We start from the raw sequence: 19,020 nt of genomic DNA, 5'->3' as shown, positions 1-19,020 counted from the left end.
GTGAATACAACATTGAGGAGGTATGTTTGTAATAAAAATGCAAACAATGCAGGAAGTACTTAGCTGGCTAGGCAGTGTTTGTAGACAGAAGAGAAAAACAAACAAACAGTCACAATGCTTCAGTTTGATCACCTTTCATCAGATATTCCTATTGAGGGTGATGCTCAGAGAACTCCCAGAGATCCAGGATACAGGTGCAACTGCAGTGAAAGCTGGACTTCAAGAAAATAAAATCTCAATCAACTGCAATATTGCAAATCAAATCTTGTCAGTGAGCTTTGTAAAAAGTCTCCTTGCACACTTAGTTAAAACTAAATACAGATTTAGTGTTTTCATACTCTGAGTTTCATAAACTCATTACTGAACACTTACTTTTATGATTAGAAAAAAATAAGACTGTGTCTGAGAATTCTGACACATACATTTTAGCAACCATTCCTGATGTTGTTATCAGACACTGATGATTCTCCCTTGGTATTCCCAGTATTTTGTTTCTTTCAGATCCTCAAGTCTCTTCTATTTCATTTTCTATTGACAATGCCCACATTGACTCTAGCATTGACTGAAAAGCGAATAAAGACATTTTTTAGGGTAATGCTGAATCTGCTCTCCATGAAATTCTTGCAACTTTTTGTTCCACAATTTCTCCCTCACCTTTAAAGAACTCACTTGAGGCATTGGCACTACCCCTGCCCACCGCCTCCCACTCCCTCAGCAGTACCATGAGGGTGTCTAAAGGGAATGATTAAAGACAGCTCATTGAATAGAACCCAAGAGTGAAAACACAATCAATAGTGGGAAAATGTTGGACAATTAGTTGCTCCAATTTAAACAGTAATTCCCACGACCAAATATTGACCAATACATAAGAAGAGGTTGAGGTCAGTAGTGTTTACAAGTTGTAAAGAGGTTTGAACAGACTCAAATGTTTTTTCCCCTAGAACAGGCAGATCATTCCCTGTTACCCCTTCACTATAATTAAAGTAATGGGTGGGAATGGTGATAAGTTCCTGATAATCCATTTACGTACAGTAAATTATTGTAGCACGTTGCCAGTCTCTAGCAGTACAAAAGCAATCCCTCCTGGAAAAAGTGGTACACCAGGAATAAGGAGCTCACTCCAATCCCAGCCACACCTTCCCTTCTGTATAACTGTTTTTACTCCCATCGCCTATATTGGGCACCCTCATATTCCTGAGGCATTCAATAATTATCCAAAACCAAACATTTTCCTGTTTTCAAAGACCTTTCATAATTTTTATATAAAAGACAAAAACCTTATTGACGCTTAAAAACCCTCCATTCATTCAAAATTATTCATTTGAAAAGTTCAGATATAGAAAACATTTTTCTTCCCTTCACAAGAAAATTACATTTCCCTTTAAATGATTAGATGTCCAAATCACTAAAGGAGAGGTGAACTCTGAACAAAACCAAACCAGACCTGATTGATCAGTGAACTTTACCGAGGAAGGGAAATCAAAACAGGAGAGGGGAATTGAAGAGTCAGATGTAATGAGTAAATGCTACAGCGACAACCTGTTATTAACCTGTTCAGGAGATATAGGAAAGGAGGCATCAGGGTGGACATTTATATTAAATGATGAGGCGAACTACAAATTAATTCACAACCTAATTTCTATCCTTGATGTTTAGACACAGCCTTTACACAAGTCAGGAATAGCTCCAAAGATCCATTTCCCTGCTCCCTTTCCGACTCCATTTTGTGTATGTCTAATGGGCAGAATACCAGAGGTAGTCTTCGAATGTTATTCTCATGTTTAAAAATAATTTGAAAAAATAGCTTGCATTGATTCAGAGTAACACACACTTTAGAAAGCAGCATCCAAATGGTTCCCTACCATTTCACTGAAGAAGCCAGAAGTTGCAAAAGTTAAATCTTTAAACTTGTTGCTGATTCTCAGTGTGGAGTATCTTCCTTCAGTGGCTGTGGTTATTCCCCTCATTTCCACACTCACCCCCACCCGTTTCGACAATCCCCCTCCCCATCACTCCAAGGCTGTTGGAATCAGCACTGATGACATCGGTCCCCCCTGATCAGCGGCCACTGTTGATTGTCAATGCATTTAACCAGAGGGCACCCCAGGAAACCTCCCAGATTTGGAGAGTTTCCCCCATCCCCTGCAGAGTACCCATCTTTCCAAGGTTCAGTTTGGTTGTTGCACACTCCAAGTTCACAGTTCGCCTGTCCTTTGCAACATGGATATCCTGCTTAACGTCTTTTACGTGAGCCATTTGAGAATGTAATTGTCGAATACAGTGCGGTTGGAGTGCCATTTGGTGTGATGCACATTGTTCACTGTAAAGGTGTGAATGGCTCCCTGGTTATCCAGACTTTTTAAGCCAAACAAGTCCTTGATGTAAACCTGGATGGAAAGAGAACACATGTTTTATCTTATTTCATTTCCAACTTCCATAAAACTTTACTTTGTCTTGAACACATAATCAAAGTTGATGAGGTTGTGATTTGCCTCACACACTGTCTGATTAAATTCCATGACATAGACCAAACACTGGAGATTTCCCTGCCTCTGGAACACTGGCCCAGCAGCCAGTAACCAGCTCAAAATGAGTCAGGGTCGAGAGAAATAAAGAGAACACAAAAGACAGAGGAAAGATAAACATTCGCGTTGCATTAATAACTGTCACAGGAACAACAGTCACTGGTCTTGAGCGGTTTCTTCTGAGAAGATAGAGAGGAATAAATGCTTAAACATAGCCAGAGGTATTAAACCCACTGCAGTGTGTGTACTGAACTGTAGACCAGACTGCAGGTTACTGTTCACAGGGTGGGCTTTCAAACACAAAGGGACCAGGTAAACTCAGATGTTTAAAACTGAAATGTTAGTGTTCTCTTAAATGACCCCACCAGAGTTGCACGGTGGCTTAGTAGCTAGCACTACTGCCTCACAATATCAGGGCCTTGGGTTCAATTTCAGCCTTGGGCGACTGTCTGTGTGGAGTTTGCACATTCTCCCCACGTCTGCGCGGGCTTCCTCTGGGCGCTCCACTTTCCTCTCACAATCACAAAGATGTGCAGGTTAGGGTGAACTGGCCATGCCAAATTACCCATAGTGTTCAGGGATGTATAGGTTAGGTGCATTAATCAGGAATAAATGTAGGGGAATTGTCTGGGTGGGATTCTCTTCAGAGGATCGGTGTAGACTTGTTGGGCCAAATGGCGTGTTTCCACACTGTAGGGATTCCATAATCCACTGTGCACTTGCTCTGTATTTCTGGGAGAATCAATCAATCATTCTCTCATTACAGTTAAACTGTGCTTTTAGCTGATGATTTAATGAAGAAAAGATCTTCATAGGATGACAATGATATCCGCAACCAAAGGGAAAGATAATAGGGCAGGTGACCAAAGCCTTGTACATGGAGTGTGAGCATCGAAAAGGATGAAAAGGGTTAGAGAATCAGAGGAGTAGATAGAGATTGTTCCAAAGGTTTGTACACAGCTGCTGAAGGCACGGTCACTAAAGATGGAGCAATGAAAATTAGGGATGGGGAGCAGACCAGAATTGGAAGGGTAACTTTTGTAAAATTTAAAGACTGGAATTGGTTAAAGTTGGATGGAAACAAGATTGTGGACCTTACACAGGAGGATTAGAGTTTCAACACAATATACTTGGGAATCTAGAATCAATGCAAGTCAGTGAGCACAGGGTTGATGGGTGGATTGGACATGATGCAAGGTCAGCTGATGTTTATAGAGGGAGGAAAGTGATGACAGCAACAAGTTGCATTTACATAGCAAGGTTAACAGAGTAAAATATTCCACAAACCTTACAGGAATGTGAACAAACAAAAATGTGACTCTGAAGCACATTAAGGTAGATGATCAAACAATGCAAAATGGTTGGAGAGATCAAATGAATTAGATGGAATTACAGATCTTAGGCTTGTCATCAGAAGGCATTACTGAGTCTCAGGGAATAAAGAAATTAATAAGGTTTTCAGTTGATGGGCAGGACTAGAGTCAGGTGATTTGGTGATGCTGAGAATGTTTAGTCTGAAGCTCTGAGTGAGGTTAGACAGAACACTGTGGCTGCAAAAACCAACCAGAGAATGGGGAGTAGGTTTGGGGTTTACTCGTGAGGGAATGCCATTCACAGTATTGACCAAAGGCCATAGGAACAGGAGGAGGCCAGATTAGAGTGGTGCTGGAAAAGCACAGCAGGGCAGGCAGCACGCAAGGAGCAGGACAATCAATGTTTCAGGTGAAAGCCCTTCATAAGGAATGAACGCAGGGAGCCTCTGGGGTGGAGAGATAAATGGGAGGGGGGCCATTCAGCCCATCAAGCCTGCTCCATCATTCAATGAGATCATGGCTGATCAGTGGCCGAACTCCATGTACCTGTCTTTGTCCCATACCATTTAATACCTTTGTATAATAAACAAAAAATCTACTTCAGATTTAAACTTAACAACTGATCTTGCATCCACTGCTGTTTGTGGAAAGGAGTTCCAAATCTCTCCCACCCTTTGTAGTTAGTTGTGCATCATCACATCTCTCCTGAATGGTCTGGCCCTAATTCCCAGACGACGTACCCAGGTTCTAGAATCCCAAACCAGTGGAAACTATTTCTCACTAATTCCCTTGTCGTTTCCTGTTAATATCTTGAAAACATTAATCAGATTACCCTTAACTTGCTAAATTATAGAGAAATGAGGCCTAAAATCCTCAGAATTTTACCGCTGATATCCAGTTATCAACTATTTGGAGCGTTTTGTCATTTAGCAGGTGGAAGTTTTCGATTGTCCAAAAGTGTTTGTTGGACAAACAGCTTCCCAGCTGTCGTGGTGTGGGTCAGAGAGGTGGTGGTGAGGTGGAACTGCCTGTGCTCAGTGTTCCCCAGGAACCAGACTCATTGTTTCAGATAATGTTGGGATGGGACAGCAAGTGGTTGAGTAAGTTAAGGTTACTGGGGCAGTTCTCAAGTTACTTTTCACAACTTTATGTTCACATTATTATTCTGCAAAAGTGTGCATATTTTCAAAGAACTGTTAAAGAGCATTCTGTCCAAACATGGGATCAGAGGAATTAGGAATAGGAGCAAACTATTCAGCCCTTTTGACCCTGTTCTGCCATTTGGTAATGATCGTGGCTGACCTATTTCTGTCTGAGTTCCATTTCCCTATCTGCTTCCCATCACCCTTGGTCTACTTGCTTATCAAAAATCTAGCCTCTGCCTTGAAGAAATTCAAAGATCTGGCCTCCACTGTATTCTCGAGGAGAAACTAACTAACATCTTTCTGAATGAAAAAAATAAAATCCCCATACCCCCATCTTAAAAACTTACTTTTAAACTGTACTCTCACAGCTTCCCTTGCTCCACTTCCCCGGGATAGTTGCAACGAGTTCCACTTCAACAGTTTAATACCAGCTGAAGAAAATTTGGTGCAATATTACCACCTACCGGCGATGAGCGGTACTGCGAGCAACAAGTGGCGCTGAGATTTTTGAACGGCGATGCAGAACGCTAGTGCAGGGCCGCCACCGGCACCACCGCCAAGTATCATTGATAGGGAATCATGGCTGTGCTACCAAACTAAAAATTTGCAAATGCTGAGCATCCGAAATAAAATCAGAAAAATCTGCAAGTCAGAGTCATAGAGATGTACAGCACAGAAAGTCCAACTCGTCCATGCCGACCAGATATCCCAACCTAACCTTGTCCCATTGGCCAACACTTGGCCCATATCCCTCCAAACTCTTCCAATTCTTATACCTATCCAGATACCTTTTAAATGTTGCAATTGTACCAGCCTCCACCACTTCCTCTGGCAGCTTATTCCATATATACACCATCTTCTATGGGGAAAAGTTGCTCCTTAGATTCTTTTTAGATCTTTCCCCTCTCATCCTAAACCCTCTGGCTCTGGAGTCCTCTACCACAGATTTTATCTACTTATCCTAATCATGAACATAGAACATTACATCGCAGTACAGGCCCTTTGGCCCTCGATTTAAAATAAAAAACAAAAAGCGCTGGAGAAACCAAACAGGTTTAATTCAGATAAATGCGAGATGCTGCATTTTGGGAAAGCAAATCTTAGCAGGACTTATACACTTAATGGTAAGGTCCTAGGGAGTGTTGCTGAACAAAGAGACCTTGGAGAGCAGATTCATAGCTCCTTGAAAGTAGAGTTGCAGGCAGATAGGGTAGTGAAGGCGGCGTTTAGTATGCTTTCCTTTATTGGTCAGAGTACTGAGTACAGGAGTTGGGAGGTCATGTTGTGGCTGTACAGGACATTGGTTAGGCCACTGTTGGAATATTGTGTGCAATTCTGGTCTCCTTCCTATCGGAAAGATATTGTGAAACTTAAAAGGATTCAGAAAAGATTTACAAGGATGTTGCCAGGGTTGGAGGATCTGAGCTACAGGGAGAGGCTGAACAGGCTGGCGTTTTCCCTGGAGCGTCGGAGGCTGAGGGGTAACCTTATAGAAGTTTACAAAATTATGAGGGGCATGGATAGGATAAACAGACAAAGTCTTTTCCCTGGGGTTGGGGAGTCCAGAACTAGAGGGCATAGGTTTAGGGTGAGAGGGGAAAGATATAAAAGAGACCTAAGGGGTAACATTTTCACGCAGAGGGTAGTATGTGTATGGAATGAGCTGCCAGAGGACGTAGTAGAGGCTGGTACAATTGCAACATTCAAGAGGCATTTGGATGGGTATATGAATAGGAAGGGTTTGGAGGGATATGGGCCGGGTCTTGGCAGGTGGGACTAGATTGGGTTGGGATATCTAGTCAGCATGGACAGGTTTGACCGAAGGGTTTGCTTCCATGTGTACATCTCTATGACTCTACGACTATGACTCGTTGACTCACTGACCTAAAACAGTCAGTCTTTTTCTTTCTACAGGCATTGCCAGGCCAGTGCTTTTCCAGCATTTTAAGTGAAAGATAGAATTAAAAGGACAGGTAACCAGAACCTCAGGATGACGCTAGTTGGCTGAACAGACGAGTTCTCCATTTGGCAATGTGAATTCAGACTGCATAACTACAATATATAAACATGAAATAAGTAAAATACTGTAAGTCAGTGTCACCGAGGAGAACTTGGATGGTGAAAAGGGAGGAAGCATTGCATCTCCCACACTAGAGTTTCTTGTTGAAGTTAGGAATGCAGTTTTCAGGAATAGGTTGTTAACTATAAATAAAATATTCAGGTGAAATAACAGTACAATCAGCTGTTCAAATCCAGGCATGCAGGACATACACAAATTTGTAAAACTTAAATTTCAGTCTCGAGGTGGCAGTGTTTCTCCATGTAAAATGATGTTTTATATTTCAAAATTGTTCATCACCACCGTATTTAATAAACATCTTGACAAAGTAACCCAGTACACCTACGATTGTTAGTGAAGTCGGGACTAAAGCTCGGACAGTAAAAAGAATTGACGTACCTAACATAAATAAATCAAAATTTAGATCCTGAATACGTTTCCCTTGTCCCCACCAAGATACTACTAAAATATTCTTAGAAAATGCTAGATTAAAACTAAATCTGCAGAAAGCTTGTGGCTTTAGTTTTACTGCTTTGCTAACCAGTTGTGTTGTTGCGCTAAGTAAGCTGCTATACAATCTAACAGTAAAGGTTAAACAAGGAAACATATCAATGCAGTACCATCATAAAGACATGAGGTAGTGCTGCTGCACCAGCTGAGAAAACTTAATTTTATCCCTGCACAGCCATCCTCAGACAGGTGGTGCTGGAGCTGTACTGTCTGATTCTGCTTTCAATTTACATTTTTTTAAAAAAAAATAAACATTTCATGGGGCATATGGCTAAACTTGCATTTACTGTCAATTCCGAATGGCCCCGAAGAAAATGTTTCAGAGGTGCCTGCATGAATCGCTGCAGTCCCTTTAGTACAGGGAGATCCACAACACCATTAGGGAATTCCAAGATTTTGACCCAGTGATACTAAGGGAAGCAGATGGGGATGTTCCCTATGTCTGCTGCCCTTATCCTTCTAAATGGTAGATTTGCAAAGTGCTGACTAAGGGGCTCCAATGATTATATGGCATCTTGTAGATGTCAAAATAATTCTTTTCCGATGCTCCTCAGATTTTCTCTGGAACAACAGTTATATTATAAAGACAGGATGCAGAGCTGGGCTGAGAAATGGTAGATGGAGTTCAACCTGGATAAATGCGAAGTGATGTATTTTGGAAGGTCGAACTTGAATGCCGAATAAAGGATTAAAGACAGGATTCTTGGCAGTGTGGAGGAACAGAGGGATCTTGGTGTTCAAGTGCACAGATCCCTCAAAGTTGCCATCCAAGTGGATAGGGTTGTGAAGAAAGCATATGGTGTTTTGGCTTTCATTAACAGGGGGAATCAAGCCTAAGAACTGCGAAGTTTTACTGCAGCTCTACAAGTCCCTGGTGAGACTACACTTGGAATATTGTGTCCAGTTCTGGTCGCCCTACTATAGGAAAGATACTGAAGCTTTGGAGAGAGGGAGTGCAAAGGAGGTTTATCAGGATGCTACCTGGACTGGAAGGCTTATCTTACAAAGAGATAGTTAAAAATCACACAACACCAGGTTATAGTCCAACAGGTTTAATTGGAAGCACACTAGCTTTCAGAGCAACGCTCCTTCATCAGGTGATAGTGGAGGGCTCGATCGTAACACAGAATTTATAGCAAAAATTTGCAGTGTGATGTAACTGAAATTATACATTGAAAAATTGATTGTCTGTTAAGCCTTTCATCTGTTAGAATACAGTGATAGTTTCACTTCTTTCATGTGTAAATCACAAAACACTTTTTTTAAAAAGTTGCATTCTCGGGTTAGCTGTTAACAATGGTGATAGCTAGACAATATGTTGAAGGTGTTGGCCTTCTGTGTTCTCTGTTTATGACCTGATGTTTAGATTGATTCTAATCTAATAAGTGTGATAACAGAGTTTTACATAAATTCCTGCAGTTTTTGAGCTCAGAGTTCTACATGAATATATGCAGTTTTTGAGCAAAGTGCAATGTAACTCTGCAAGTACAAATTCACCCACAAAATATAAGTGTGTGTGTGTGTGTGAGAGAGAGTGTGTGTGTGTAGTGCAATGGTGGTCACCTGTAATGTGACATGAACCCAAGGTCCCAGTTGAGGCCCTCCCTATGGGTACCGAACTTAGCTATCAGCCTCTGCTCGGCCACTTTTCTCTGCTGCCTGTCCTGAAGTCCACCTTGGAGGATGGTCACCCAAAGGTCCGAGGTTGAATGCCCTGGACCACTGAAGTGTTTCCCAACTGGGAGGGAACCCTTGACAATGGATGAATGGGTACCACACAACAATCAACAGACAGGAGGGTTCCCTCCCAGTTGGGGAACACTTCAGTGGTACAGGACATTCAGCCTCGGACCTTCGGGTGACCATCCTCCAAGGTGGACTTCGGGACAGGCAGCAGAGAAAAGTGGTCGAGCAGAGGCTGATAGCTAAGTTCGGTACCCATAGGGAGGGCCTCAACCGGGACCTTGGGCTCATGTCACATTACAGGTGATCACCATTGCACTACACACACACACACACACACACACACACACACACACACATTTTGTGGGGTGAATTTGTACTTGCAGAGTAACATTGCACGTTGCTCAAAAACTGCATATATTCATGTAGAACTCTGAGCTCAAAAACTGCAGGAATTTATGTAAAACACTGTTATCTCACTTATTAGATTAGAATCAATCTAAACATCAGGTCATAGACAGAGAAGACAGGGGGCCAACACCTTCAACATATTGTCTAGCTCTCACCATTGTTAACAGCTAACCCGAGAATGCAACTTTTAAAAAAAGGGTTTTGTGATTTACACATGAAATAAGTGAAACTATCACTGTATTCTAACAGATGAAAGGCTTAACAGACAATCAATTTTTCAATGTATAATTTCAGTTACATCACACTGCAAATTTTTGCTATAAATTCTGTGTTATGATCGAGCCCTCCACGATCACCTGATGAAGGAGCGTCACTCCGAAAGCTAGTGTGCTTCCAATTAAACCTGTTGGACTATAACCTGGTGTTGTGTGATTTTTAACTGTGTACACCCCAGTCCAACACTGGCATCTCCAAATCATGACTTACAAAGAGAGGTTGACTAAGCTCTGACTTTTCTCTCTGGAGAGAAGGAGGAAGACAGGGGACCTGAGCGAGGTATACAAAGGCATGGATAGAGTCAATAGCTAGAGACTTTTCCCCAGGGCAGGATTGACTGGCACAAGGGGTCAAAATTTTAAGATATTAGGAGGAAGGTATAGACGAAATGTCAGAGGTAGATTCTTTATGCAGAGAATCATGAATGCATGGAATGTGTTGCCAGCGGTGGTGGAAGCAGAGTCATTAGGGACATTTAAGCGACTGCTGGACATGCACATGGACAGTAATGAATTGAGGAGTGCATTGTTAGGTTATTTTATTTTGGGTTAGGGATAATCCAGGGCACAACATTGGGCCAAAGGGCCTGTTCTAAGCTGTATTTTTCTATGTTCTAATACTATCTCACCTTCCCTGTTTGCGTTGACGTGTTTGGATACACAGATGCAGAAGTAGATTAACTAATATCCTCAATAATAATCAACTCTCCATTAAACTAAAACACAAAGAAAGCACTAATTTCCTAGAAACTACACGACTGGCACAAGATAACAGCATAAGTTTACAAAATTATTTTTAAAAATTGATTTTTATTCCAGACACAAAAACCATCAGCCGAACTAACCACATCTTCCTCAGACTGGCAAGGACACAGCTCCTACATTTACATGGCACCGATATAAAACTGAAACGATTTAACCAGCTGGTTTACAACCCTGTTACTGCACCCGGATCTCAATCTCAGATTCAAATTTAATGATTGGCAAGGTTTATTGTAGGAGGATTAACCACACCTTTCCAAAGAGAGAAACTTCTGAATTTACAAAGCCCTCAATATTGATTTGTAAGGAATTCAGTATCTCGGTGGTGATTTTAAATTTCCTCGATCCCACTTAGCCATACATTGGTTGCAAGCTGCCATTTTCCATTTGCAGCCTCCCTCTTCTCTCTCCACCCCTGATCTCCTTTGGCTGATATCCACTCCAGGAAACAGAATCCATCAAAAAAATCCCCCTTCTGCAGCCTGCCATTCCCATCTCGAGGTAAAAAACCTGCTCTCCAGCTCTGATGTTTTTTGCTGCTCACCAATCACAAGCCGTTTCTCTTCCAGGTTTTCAGCTGGCTCTATCAAAAGCAAAGTTAAAAATCACACAACACTGGGATATAGTCCAACAGGTCTATGCCAGGTTATAGACACTAGCTCCTGACAAAGGAGCAGCAATCTGAAAGCTAGTGCTTCCAAATAAAGTACAAGAATTCAGAGCGCTGCTCCTTCTTCAGCTCACAAGTGACTATAACCTGGTGTTGTGTCATTTTTAATTTTGTCCACCCCTGTCCAACACCGGCACCTCCTCCTTATGGCTATCAGAAGCAAGTACAGGAGAGAACCAACCTCTGATTGGAGGAGGAGTACTTTACAATTCTCCAACATTCAATCTATGAGGCAACTTCCCTCTGGTTGTGGAGGTGGAGGGGAAGAGTGGAAACCACAGAATGGATCGCCCTGGGAGATTTCAGGAGAATCGACTCAATTCCTGGATATTCTGACAGTTGGTGCACACTGCGGAGGTTGTGAGTGATGAAGCAGATGCCAATAAAATGGGCTGCTTCTCCTGGATGGTATCAAACTTCTTGAGTGTTGGGGCAGCTGTACTCATCCAGGGAAGCGGGGAGACAGGAAGGGAGTGACTCACTGCAGGATTCAAACTATCCATCAATGACCCCAATTATTCAACCAGGATGATCCTCTCACACAAGACTGCAGATGCCGGAGATCAGAGTTGAGAGTGTGGTGCTGGAAAAGCACAGCAGGTCCGAGGAGCAGGAGAATCAACATTTCAGGCAAAACCCCTTCATCAGAAAAAGGGAGGGGGACCATCGATTATTCTGCTCCTCAGACGTTGCTTGACCTGCTGTGCTGTTCCAGCACAATGCTCTCAACTCTGATCCTATCACCCTCCAGATACACAGAACAGGAACACAAGGACATAATACCTGCTCATCACAAGCAGCTAAGAGACAAAAGAAATGTACAACAGAATCACAGAAGAGTTACAGAACAGAAGGAGTCCGTTCAGCTCATTATGTCTGCAGCAGATTTCCAAATGAGCAATTCACCAAATGTCATTCTCCTTCCTCTCTATAAACACCAGTTTTTCAGATGACAGTCTATCCTCCTGTTCAATGTTTCAATTGGATCTACCTCCACCTCACTCCCTCACAGACAATCACTCTGTTCCACACCTTAACCACTCAGTGTGTGAGTAAAGCATTTCTTCATGTCACTACTAGCAAAACCAAAATACTTCAGATGGTGAAAATCGCAAGTGAAACGGGAAATACAGAAAGCAGTCAACAGAATACACAGTTATAGAGAAAACCGACCAGACTGAAATAACCTGAAATGACCACCTGGAAGAACTGATACCAATAAAACAGTTTTGGAACAAATACTGAGGCAACAAATAACAAAGTGAGGTGCCAATGTGACAATAAAGAAAACTAAAAAGATCTGTTTAAAGATGAAATGCAACCATTTACAGCAGAATAACACAGAGGGAGGGGAGACTTGGAGAAACTGGCCAAGTTTCTCACAGCCCAGACAGGAGAAGACCCCATCAACCTGACAGTGATGTTTGGGAACACCCATCACCTCCCCCAACCCCCAGCCTGTGGTCCCCTCCGTCACCTCCTTCAGACCCTGGCCTGTGGTCACCTCCCTCAGATCCTGGCCCATGGATCGCTCTGTCACCTCTCTCAGACCCTGGCCTGTGGTCCCCTTCGTCACCTCCCCCACCCCCCGGCGTGTGGTCCCCTCCGACACCTCCCCCACCCCCCGGCGTGTGGTCCCCTCCGACACCTCCCCCACCCCCCGGCGTGTGGTCCCCTCCGACACCTCCCCCACCCCCCCAGCCTGTGGTCCTCTCCGTCACCTCCCCCACCCCGTGGTCTTCTCCGTCAGCCCCCTCCACACCCCGGCCTGTGGTCCCCTCCGTCACCTCCCCCACCCCCCGGCCTGTGGTCCCCTCTGTCACCTCCCTCAGACTCTTTCCTGTGGTCCCATCCGTCACCTCCCCCACACTCTGGCCTGTGGTCCCCTCCGTCACCTCCCCCACCCCCCGGCCTGTGGTCCCCTCCGTCACCTCCCTCAGACTCTGGCCTGTGGTCCCATCCGTCACCTCCCCCACACTCTGGCCTGTGGTCCCCTCTGTCACCTCCCCCACACCCTGGCCTGTGGTCCCCTCCATCACCTCCCCCACCCCCTGGCCTGTGGTCTCCTCCGACACCTCCCCATCCCCCAGCCTGTGGTTCCCTCTGTCACCTCCCTCAGACCCCGGCCTGTGTTCCACTCCGTCACTTCCCTCAGATCCCGGCCTGTGGTCTCCTCCGTCACCTCTCCCACCCCCACGGCCTGTGGTCCCCTCCGTCACCCCCCTCCACCCCCCGGCCTGAGGTCTCCTCCGTCACCCCCCTCCACCCCCCGGCCTGTGGTCCCCTCCATCACCTCTCCCACACCCTGGCCTGTGGTTCCTCCATCACCTCCCCCACCCCCCGGCCTGTGGTCACCTCCGACACCTCCCCCATCCCCTAGCCTGTGGTCCCCTCCGTCACCTCCCTCAGATCCCGGCCTGTGGTGCCCTGTGTCACCTCCCCCATCCCCCAGCCTGTGTTCCACTCCGTCACTTCCCTCAGACCCTGGCCTGTGGTCCCCTCCGTCACCTCCCTCAGATCCCGGCCTGTGGTCCCCTCTGTCACCTCCTTCAGACCCTGGCCTGTGTTGAGCCCCATCACCTCCCTCACAGACGCTGCCCCAGGATGACAACCCCTCAGGTTGTGACTCACTGATGTGAGCACTCAACAACTCACCAGCTGTTGTCTCATTTCTATCACTGTCTCGTTCTCATCGTAAAATCCAAACTGACTGAAAGAGAAACAGAAAGGGCTTTAATTAACATCTCATAACAAAGTGTGGAGGGGGAGGTTCCTCTGGCAACATTTGAGAGTGAGTGTGTGAGAGAGAGAGAGAGAGAGAGAGAGAGAGAGAGAGAGAGAGAGAGAGAAGACAAGGAAAGTGAGTGTGTGAGAGAAAGTGAGAGCGTAAATGTGAAAGAAAGTGTGAGAGAGTGTGAGAGAGGGAGGGAGAGCGTGTGACGGAAAAAGATTGTGTGCGTGTGAGAGACAGACAGATGGTGGGAGAAGGACATGAGAAAAGCCTCCTGGTTGATTGTCAGCCTCAGTTGTTCACTGCTGCAATCACCTTTCACAAAGGACTGGGAATGTTTCAACATTCCTCACCACAAAGGGTTAATGTTTTTGTGAGCAGTTTGGTCCGATTGAATGAATCCTACGCTGTCAATAGATCATAGCTGTCCTGAGACATTGTTACATCTAGATGTGCTCTGTAACCTGCTTCCAGACCCTGGACAACACCTTACAGAATAAACAGCCCTTTCATGAGCGCGCACACACACACACACACACACTCCATCCCAAATCATCCCCCATTTTTAAATTCACTCACAGGACGTGAGTGTCGCTGGCTAAACAAGCATTTATTACCCACTCCCTGTTTGTCCAGAGGGCAGTTAAGAGTCAATCACATTGCTGTGTGTCTGGAGACACACCAGCCAGACCAGGCAAGGATGGGAGATTGCCCTCCACAGTGAACATTAGTGAACAAGATGGGTTTTTCTGACAATCGAGAATAGTTTCCTTGTTACCATTAGGCCATTAACTCCAGACTCATTTTACACATCCTTCTCAGCATGGGTTTATACTTAAATATTGCTACATTATTCTATTTTCTATTCTCCTGTCCGGGTGGAGTCTGGTACCCAGTATTCCAGCCTCAGGAACCCAGTCCGGGCGGAGTCTGGGAAAGGGTATTCCAGCCTCAGGAACCCAGTCCGGGTGGAGTCTGGTACCCAGTATTCCAGCCTCAGGAACCCAGTCCGGGCGGAGTCTGGGACAGGGTATTCCAGCCTCAGGAACCCATTCCGGGCGGAGTCTGGGATAGGGTATTCCAGCCTCAAGCACCCAGTCCGGGCGGAGTCTGGGACAGGATATTCCAGCCTCAGGACCCCAGTCCGGGTGGAGTCTGGTACCGGGTTTTCCAGCCTCAGGAACCCAGTCCGGGCGGAGTCTGGTACCAGGTATTCCAGCCTCAGGAACCCAGTCCGGGTGGAGTCTGGTACAGGATATTCCAGCCTCAGGAACCCAGTCCGGGCGGAGTCTGGGATAGGGTATTCCAGCCTCAGGAACCCAATCTGGGCGGAGTCTGGTCCCGGGTTTTCCAGCCTCAGGAACCCAGTCCGGGTGGAGTCTGGTCCCGGGTATTCCAGCCTCAGGAACCCAGTCCGGGTGGAGTCTGGTCCCGGGTATTCCAGCCTCAGGAACCCAGTCTGGGCGGAGTTTGGTCCTGGGTTTTCCAGCCTCAGGAACCCAGTCCGGGCAGAGTCTGGTACCAGGTATTCCAGCCTCAGGAACCCAGTCCGGGCGGATTCTGGTACCTGGTATTCCAGCCTCAGGAACCCAGTCCGGGCGGAGTCTGGGACAGGGTATTCCAGCCTCAGGAACCCAGTCCGGGCGGAGTCTGGAGCCTGTGGCCCAGTCGGAGGGGGATTGGTACCAGAATCAGAGGGTAGTCTCCAGCTATGTAGCCACTCACACTCCACACCCCATCAGGAACAGACTCTTACCTTGACTGCCATGGAGTTATCACCCCGTCATCTGGTCCACCAATCAGAACAAGCTTCTTGATCCTCAGAAAATTTTTCTTCCATTCTAATAAAAACAAGGACAAAAACAACAACAACTCTGAAACCAAAAATAGCTGTCAAACACTGATAAACAACCAGCAACTTGAATCAAATTGAATTGAATTTAAACAGATACTGTCTCCCTGTGGGACTGGGTGGGGACAGTGGGTCAGACACGGTCTCCCTGTGGGACTGGGTGGGGACAGTGGGTCAGACACGGTCTCCCTGTGGGACTGGGTGGGGACAGTGGGTCAGACATTGTACTTTACCCTCCTCTGGAGTTCTGCACAACTCCAGTTGGACTGGATGAGGGTCACTTGTGGAGTTTCCTCGGGAGTAATGTTGGCATCCTTGCTTTTCCTGTTAAATATTAATGATCTATGTCCTAGGATGCAGGGGACAACTTTGGAGTTTGCAGACGAAATGAAACTTGGAATAATTGTAAACTATGAGGAAAACTGTGTCAAACTCCACAGGACACAGATGCTTTGGTGGAGCGGGCAGATGTAGAGAAGTGAGAGGTTTGGTTGGAAGAATTCTGTGGTGGATTCAGGAGCAGAGGGACCTGGGTGTGTATTGCGCAGACAGCATTGAAAACGGTAGGACAGTGGAGTGTACAGTGAATAATCATACAGCGGGGCATAGAGTACGAGAGCAAGGAGGTGATGTTGCATAAACAAGACGTTTGTCAGGCTTCAGCTGGAGTATTGGGACAGTTAAGAGCGTCACTTTATAGGAAAGACGTCAATGCATTGGATTCAGTGCAGAAGAATGGTTCCTAGAACGAGAACGGAAGTTCTGAAGATTGCTCAAAGAAATTGGGACTGTTATATAATCATTCAGCATGGAAACAGACTCTTTGGTCCAATCAGTCTGTGCCAAACATAATCCCAATCTAAACTAGTCCCACCTGCCTACTCCTGGCCCATGTCCCTTCAAACCTCTCCTATCCATGTATTTATTGAAATACCCTTTAAGCATTGCAACTGGGCTTGCATCTGCCAGTTCCTCTGGAAATTCATTCCACACACAAACCACCCGCTGTGTAAACATTTGCTCATTGTGTCTTTTTTAAATCTCTCTCCTCTCACCTTACAAGTATACCCCTAATCTTGAAATCCCTCGTCCTAGGGAAAGGATACCTATCATTAACCCTATCTACATCTTTCATGATTTTATAAAGCTCTATAAGATCACCTCTCAACTTCCTACGCTCAAGTGAAAGAAGTCCCAGGCTATGCAGCCTTTCTTTATAACTCAAAGCTTCCATACCCAGCAACATCTCAGTAAATCCCTTTTGTACCCTCTCCAGCTTAATATTATTCTTCCGATAACTGGGCGACCAGAACTGGACACAGTATTCCTGAAGCGGCCTCACCAATGTCCTGCACAACCTCAACATAATTTCCCAAATCCTATTCTCAAAGGACTGAACAATGAAGGCAAAAGCCTTTTTAATCACCCCGTCTATGTGACACAAACCAATTTGAAAACCAATTTGATAGAGGTTTGCACAATCATAGCAGACTGGATAGAGTAAACAGACAGAAAGTGTTTCCACTTTATATCAAAAACAAGGTCAAGAAGGCACAGACCTAAAGGGAACTGCAAAAGAAGTAAGTGCTACATATATTAATATACAGAATGCTGTCAATAAAAAGACCATGATGCCCATATCAACTCAATAAACTACATGACAGCTATTCACTGGTTCACATCTTGAGGCGATGCCTGACCAGTTCATCAGACTCAATCTGTCTGGTTTAAAATTTAAACAAAGCTCAGCAGTTAACAGTCAATCATCATCATTGGGAGCCTTCTCCATGGCTACGCCTCTACCAATCACAGTTCATTTGCTAGCTAATTACCACTGTCCTCACACAATTTTAATGATAGCTTTTCCCTTAACTTGCTGTTCTTACAACTCTCCCTGATGAATGCAGGACAAAAATCTTTGACAAAACACCTCTTTTCTTCAGCAATATTCTAAACTGTCAATCAATCTGTGAAATTAGAACCTTCCAAGTGAAATAATGACTAATTGAAGTAGTCCAGCAAAAGGTTTTTGTTTTAAAACTCTCACTGAAAGTTGTTGCCAATTTTCTTTTCAAAAATAAGTTTAAAGGGCTCAGGGTTTAAATAACTTCAGACCATGTCAGTTCGATAGAGCTTTTCTATCTTCAAGAGAGTTTACACCTACCGCACCTTCTTGTGATTCCCACAATGCAAATTCAGGTCCTTGCGGCAAATCAAAGTGTGGTCTGTTTGAGCTCAGTGTTAGGTTCAAAAGGTCATGTTGGGTTCCAGTTTCTCTCCTGTATAAATCAGACCCCAGCAGCTCCACCCCCCCACCCAAACTGGCAAAAACTGAATATCAGAACTAGGAGCAAAACTTCCAGGACTCCTCCTAAGGGTCTGTGGACTCATCCCTACTCCACAGGGATCCGGTTCCAAGACCACTCTGTGATCCATCTCCACTTTACCTGTAGCATTCGGATTTTCCCTCTCATTATTGAGGAAGGCCAGGTAGTTGCTGTTATTGAGGTAAAGTTTGTGATGATGAGGATCTGAAACAGACACAGAAACAGCTCATATGTTGGACACATGAGATTCTAATTACATTCAAACTGTAATCAAAGCACAGGTCAGTTAGCTCAGTTGGCTGGATAGTCAGTTTGATGCCAATAGCACGAATTCAATTCGTGTATCAGCTGAGACACTATGAAGGTTTCATCCTCTCCCTTCACCTGAGATATGGTAACACTCAGGTTAAACAATCACCAATCATTTCTCTCTCTCTCATGAGAGAGCAGCCCTATGTTCTGATAGGACAATGGTGTGTTTTACACAAAGAGAGCACAGAGGCAGCACTGACACTTACTGTGCACAGAAACAGTGTCCAACACACACTCTGTACACAGTCAAAGTACAAACAGTGTGTGATGCACTGCCATTTTGTGCATATATTCTTCACAAAAGATTTTGTTACTCACCATTCCAGTAATTACAGATGGAGAAACACTGTCCGATTTGTGTGTAACAGAAGTGGTAGAGATTGGACTTCACATAATTTGGAAAAAGCCATTTCAGGTAATTGGTATCTGTTGAACAGAAAGCGAC

General features: G+C 44.8%; 1 protein-coding gene across 1 annotated transcript in view; it reads right to left on the bottom strand.

Annotated features, from left to right (window-relative positions):
* Nucleotides 1-2,005: 2,005 nt before the first annotated feature.
* LOC132832814 (lysosomal thioesterase PPT2-A-like) overlaps nucleotides 2,006-19,020 on the bottom strand; it is a 36,207-nt gene continuing 19,192 nt past the window's right edge. Inside the window, exons 4-8 of the mRNA XM_060850966.1 lie at nucleotides 18,894-19,001; nucleotides 18,384-18,467; nucleotides 15,841-15,925; nucleotides 14,009-14,063; nucleotides 2,006-2,387 (exon numbers count right to left, since the gene is read on the bottom strand). Of these exons, the coding sequence (XP_060706949.1) occupies nucleotides 2,244-2,387; nucleotides 14,009-14,063; nucleotides 15,841-15,925; nucleotides 18,384-18,467; nucleotides 18,894-19,001 (476 nt within the window). The 3' untranslated portion in view covers nucleotides 2,006-2,243. The remainder of the gene's footprint in view (nucleotides 2,388-14,008; nucleotides 14,064-15,840; nucleotides 15,926-18,383; nucleotides 18,468-18,893; nucleotides 19,002-19,020) is intronic.

The sequence above is a fragment of the Hemiscyllium ocellatum genome, chromosome 35 (genome assembly GCF_020745735.1).
Source record: "Hemiscyllium ocellatum isolate sHemOce1 chromosome 35, sHemOce1.pat.X.cur, whole genome shotgun sequence".
NCBI lineage: Eukaryota > Metazoa > Chordata > Chondrichthyes > Orectolobiformes > Hemiscylliidae > Hemiscyllium > Hemiscyllium ocellatum.
Note: the sequence above shows the minus strand (reverse complement) of the source record. Positions and strands in the feature narration are given on the sequence as shown.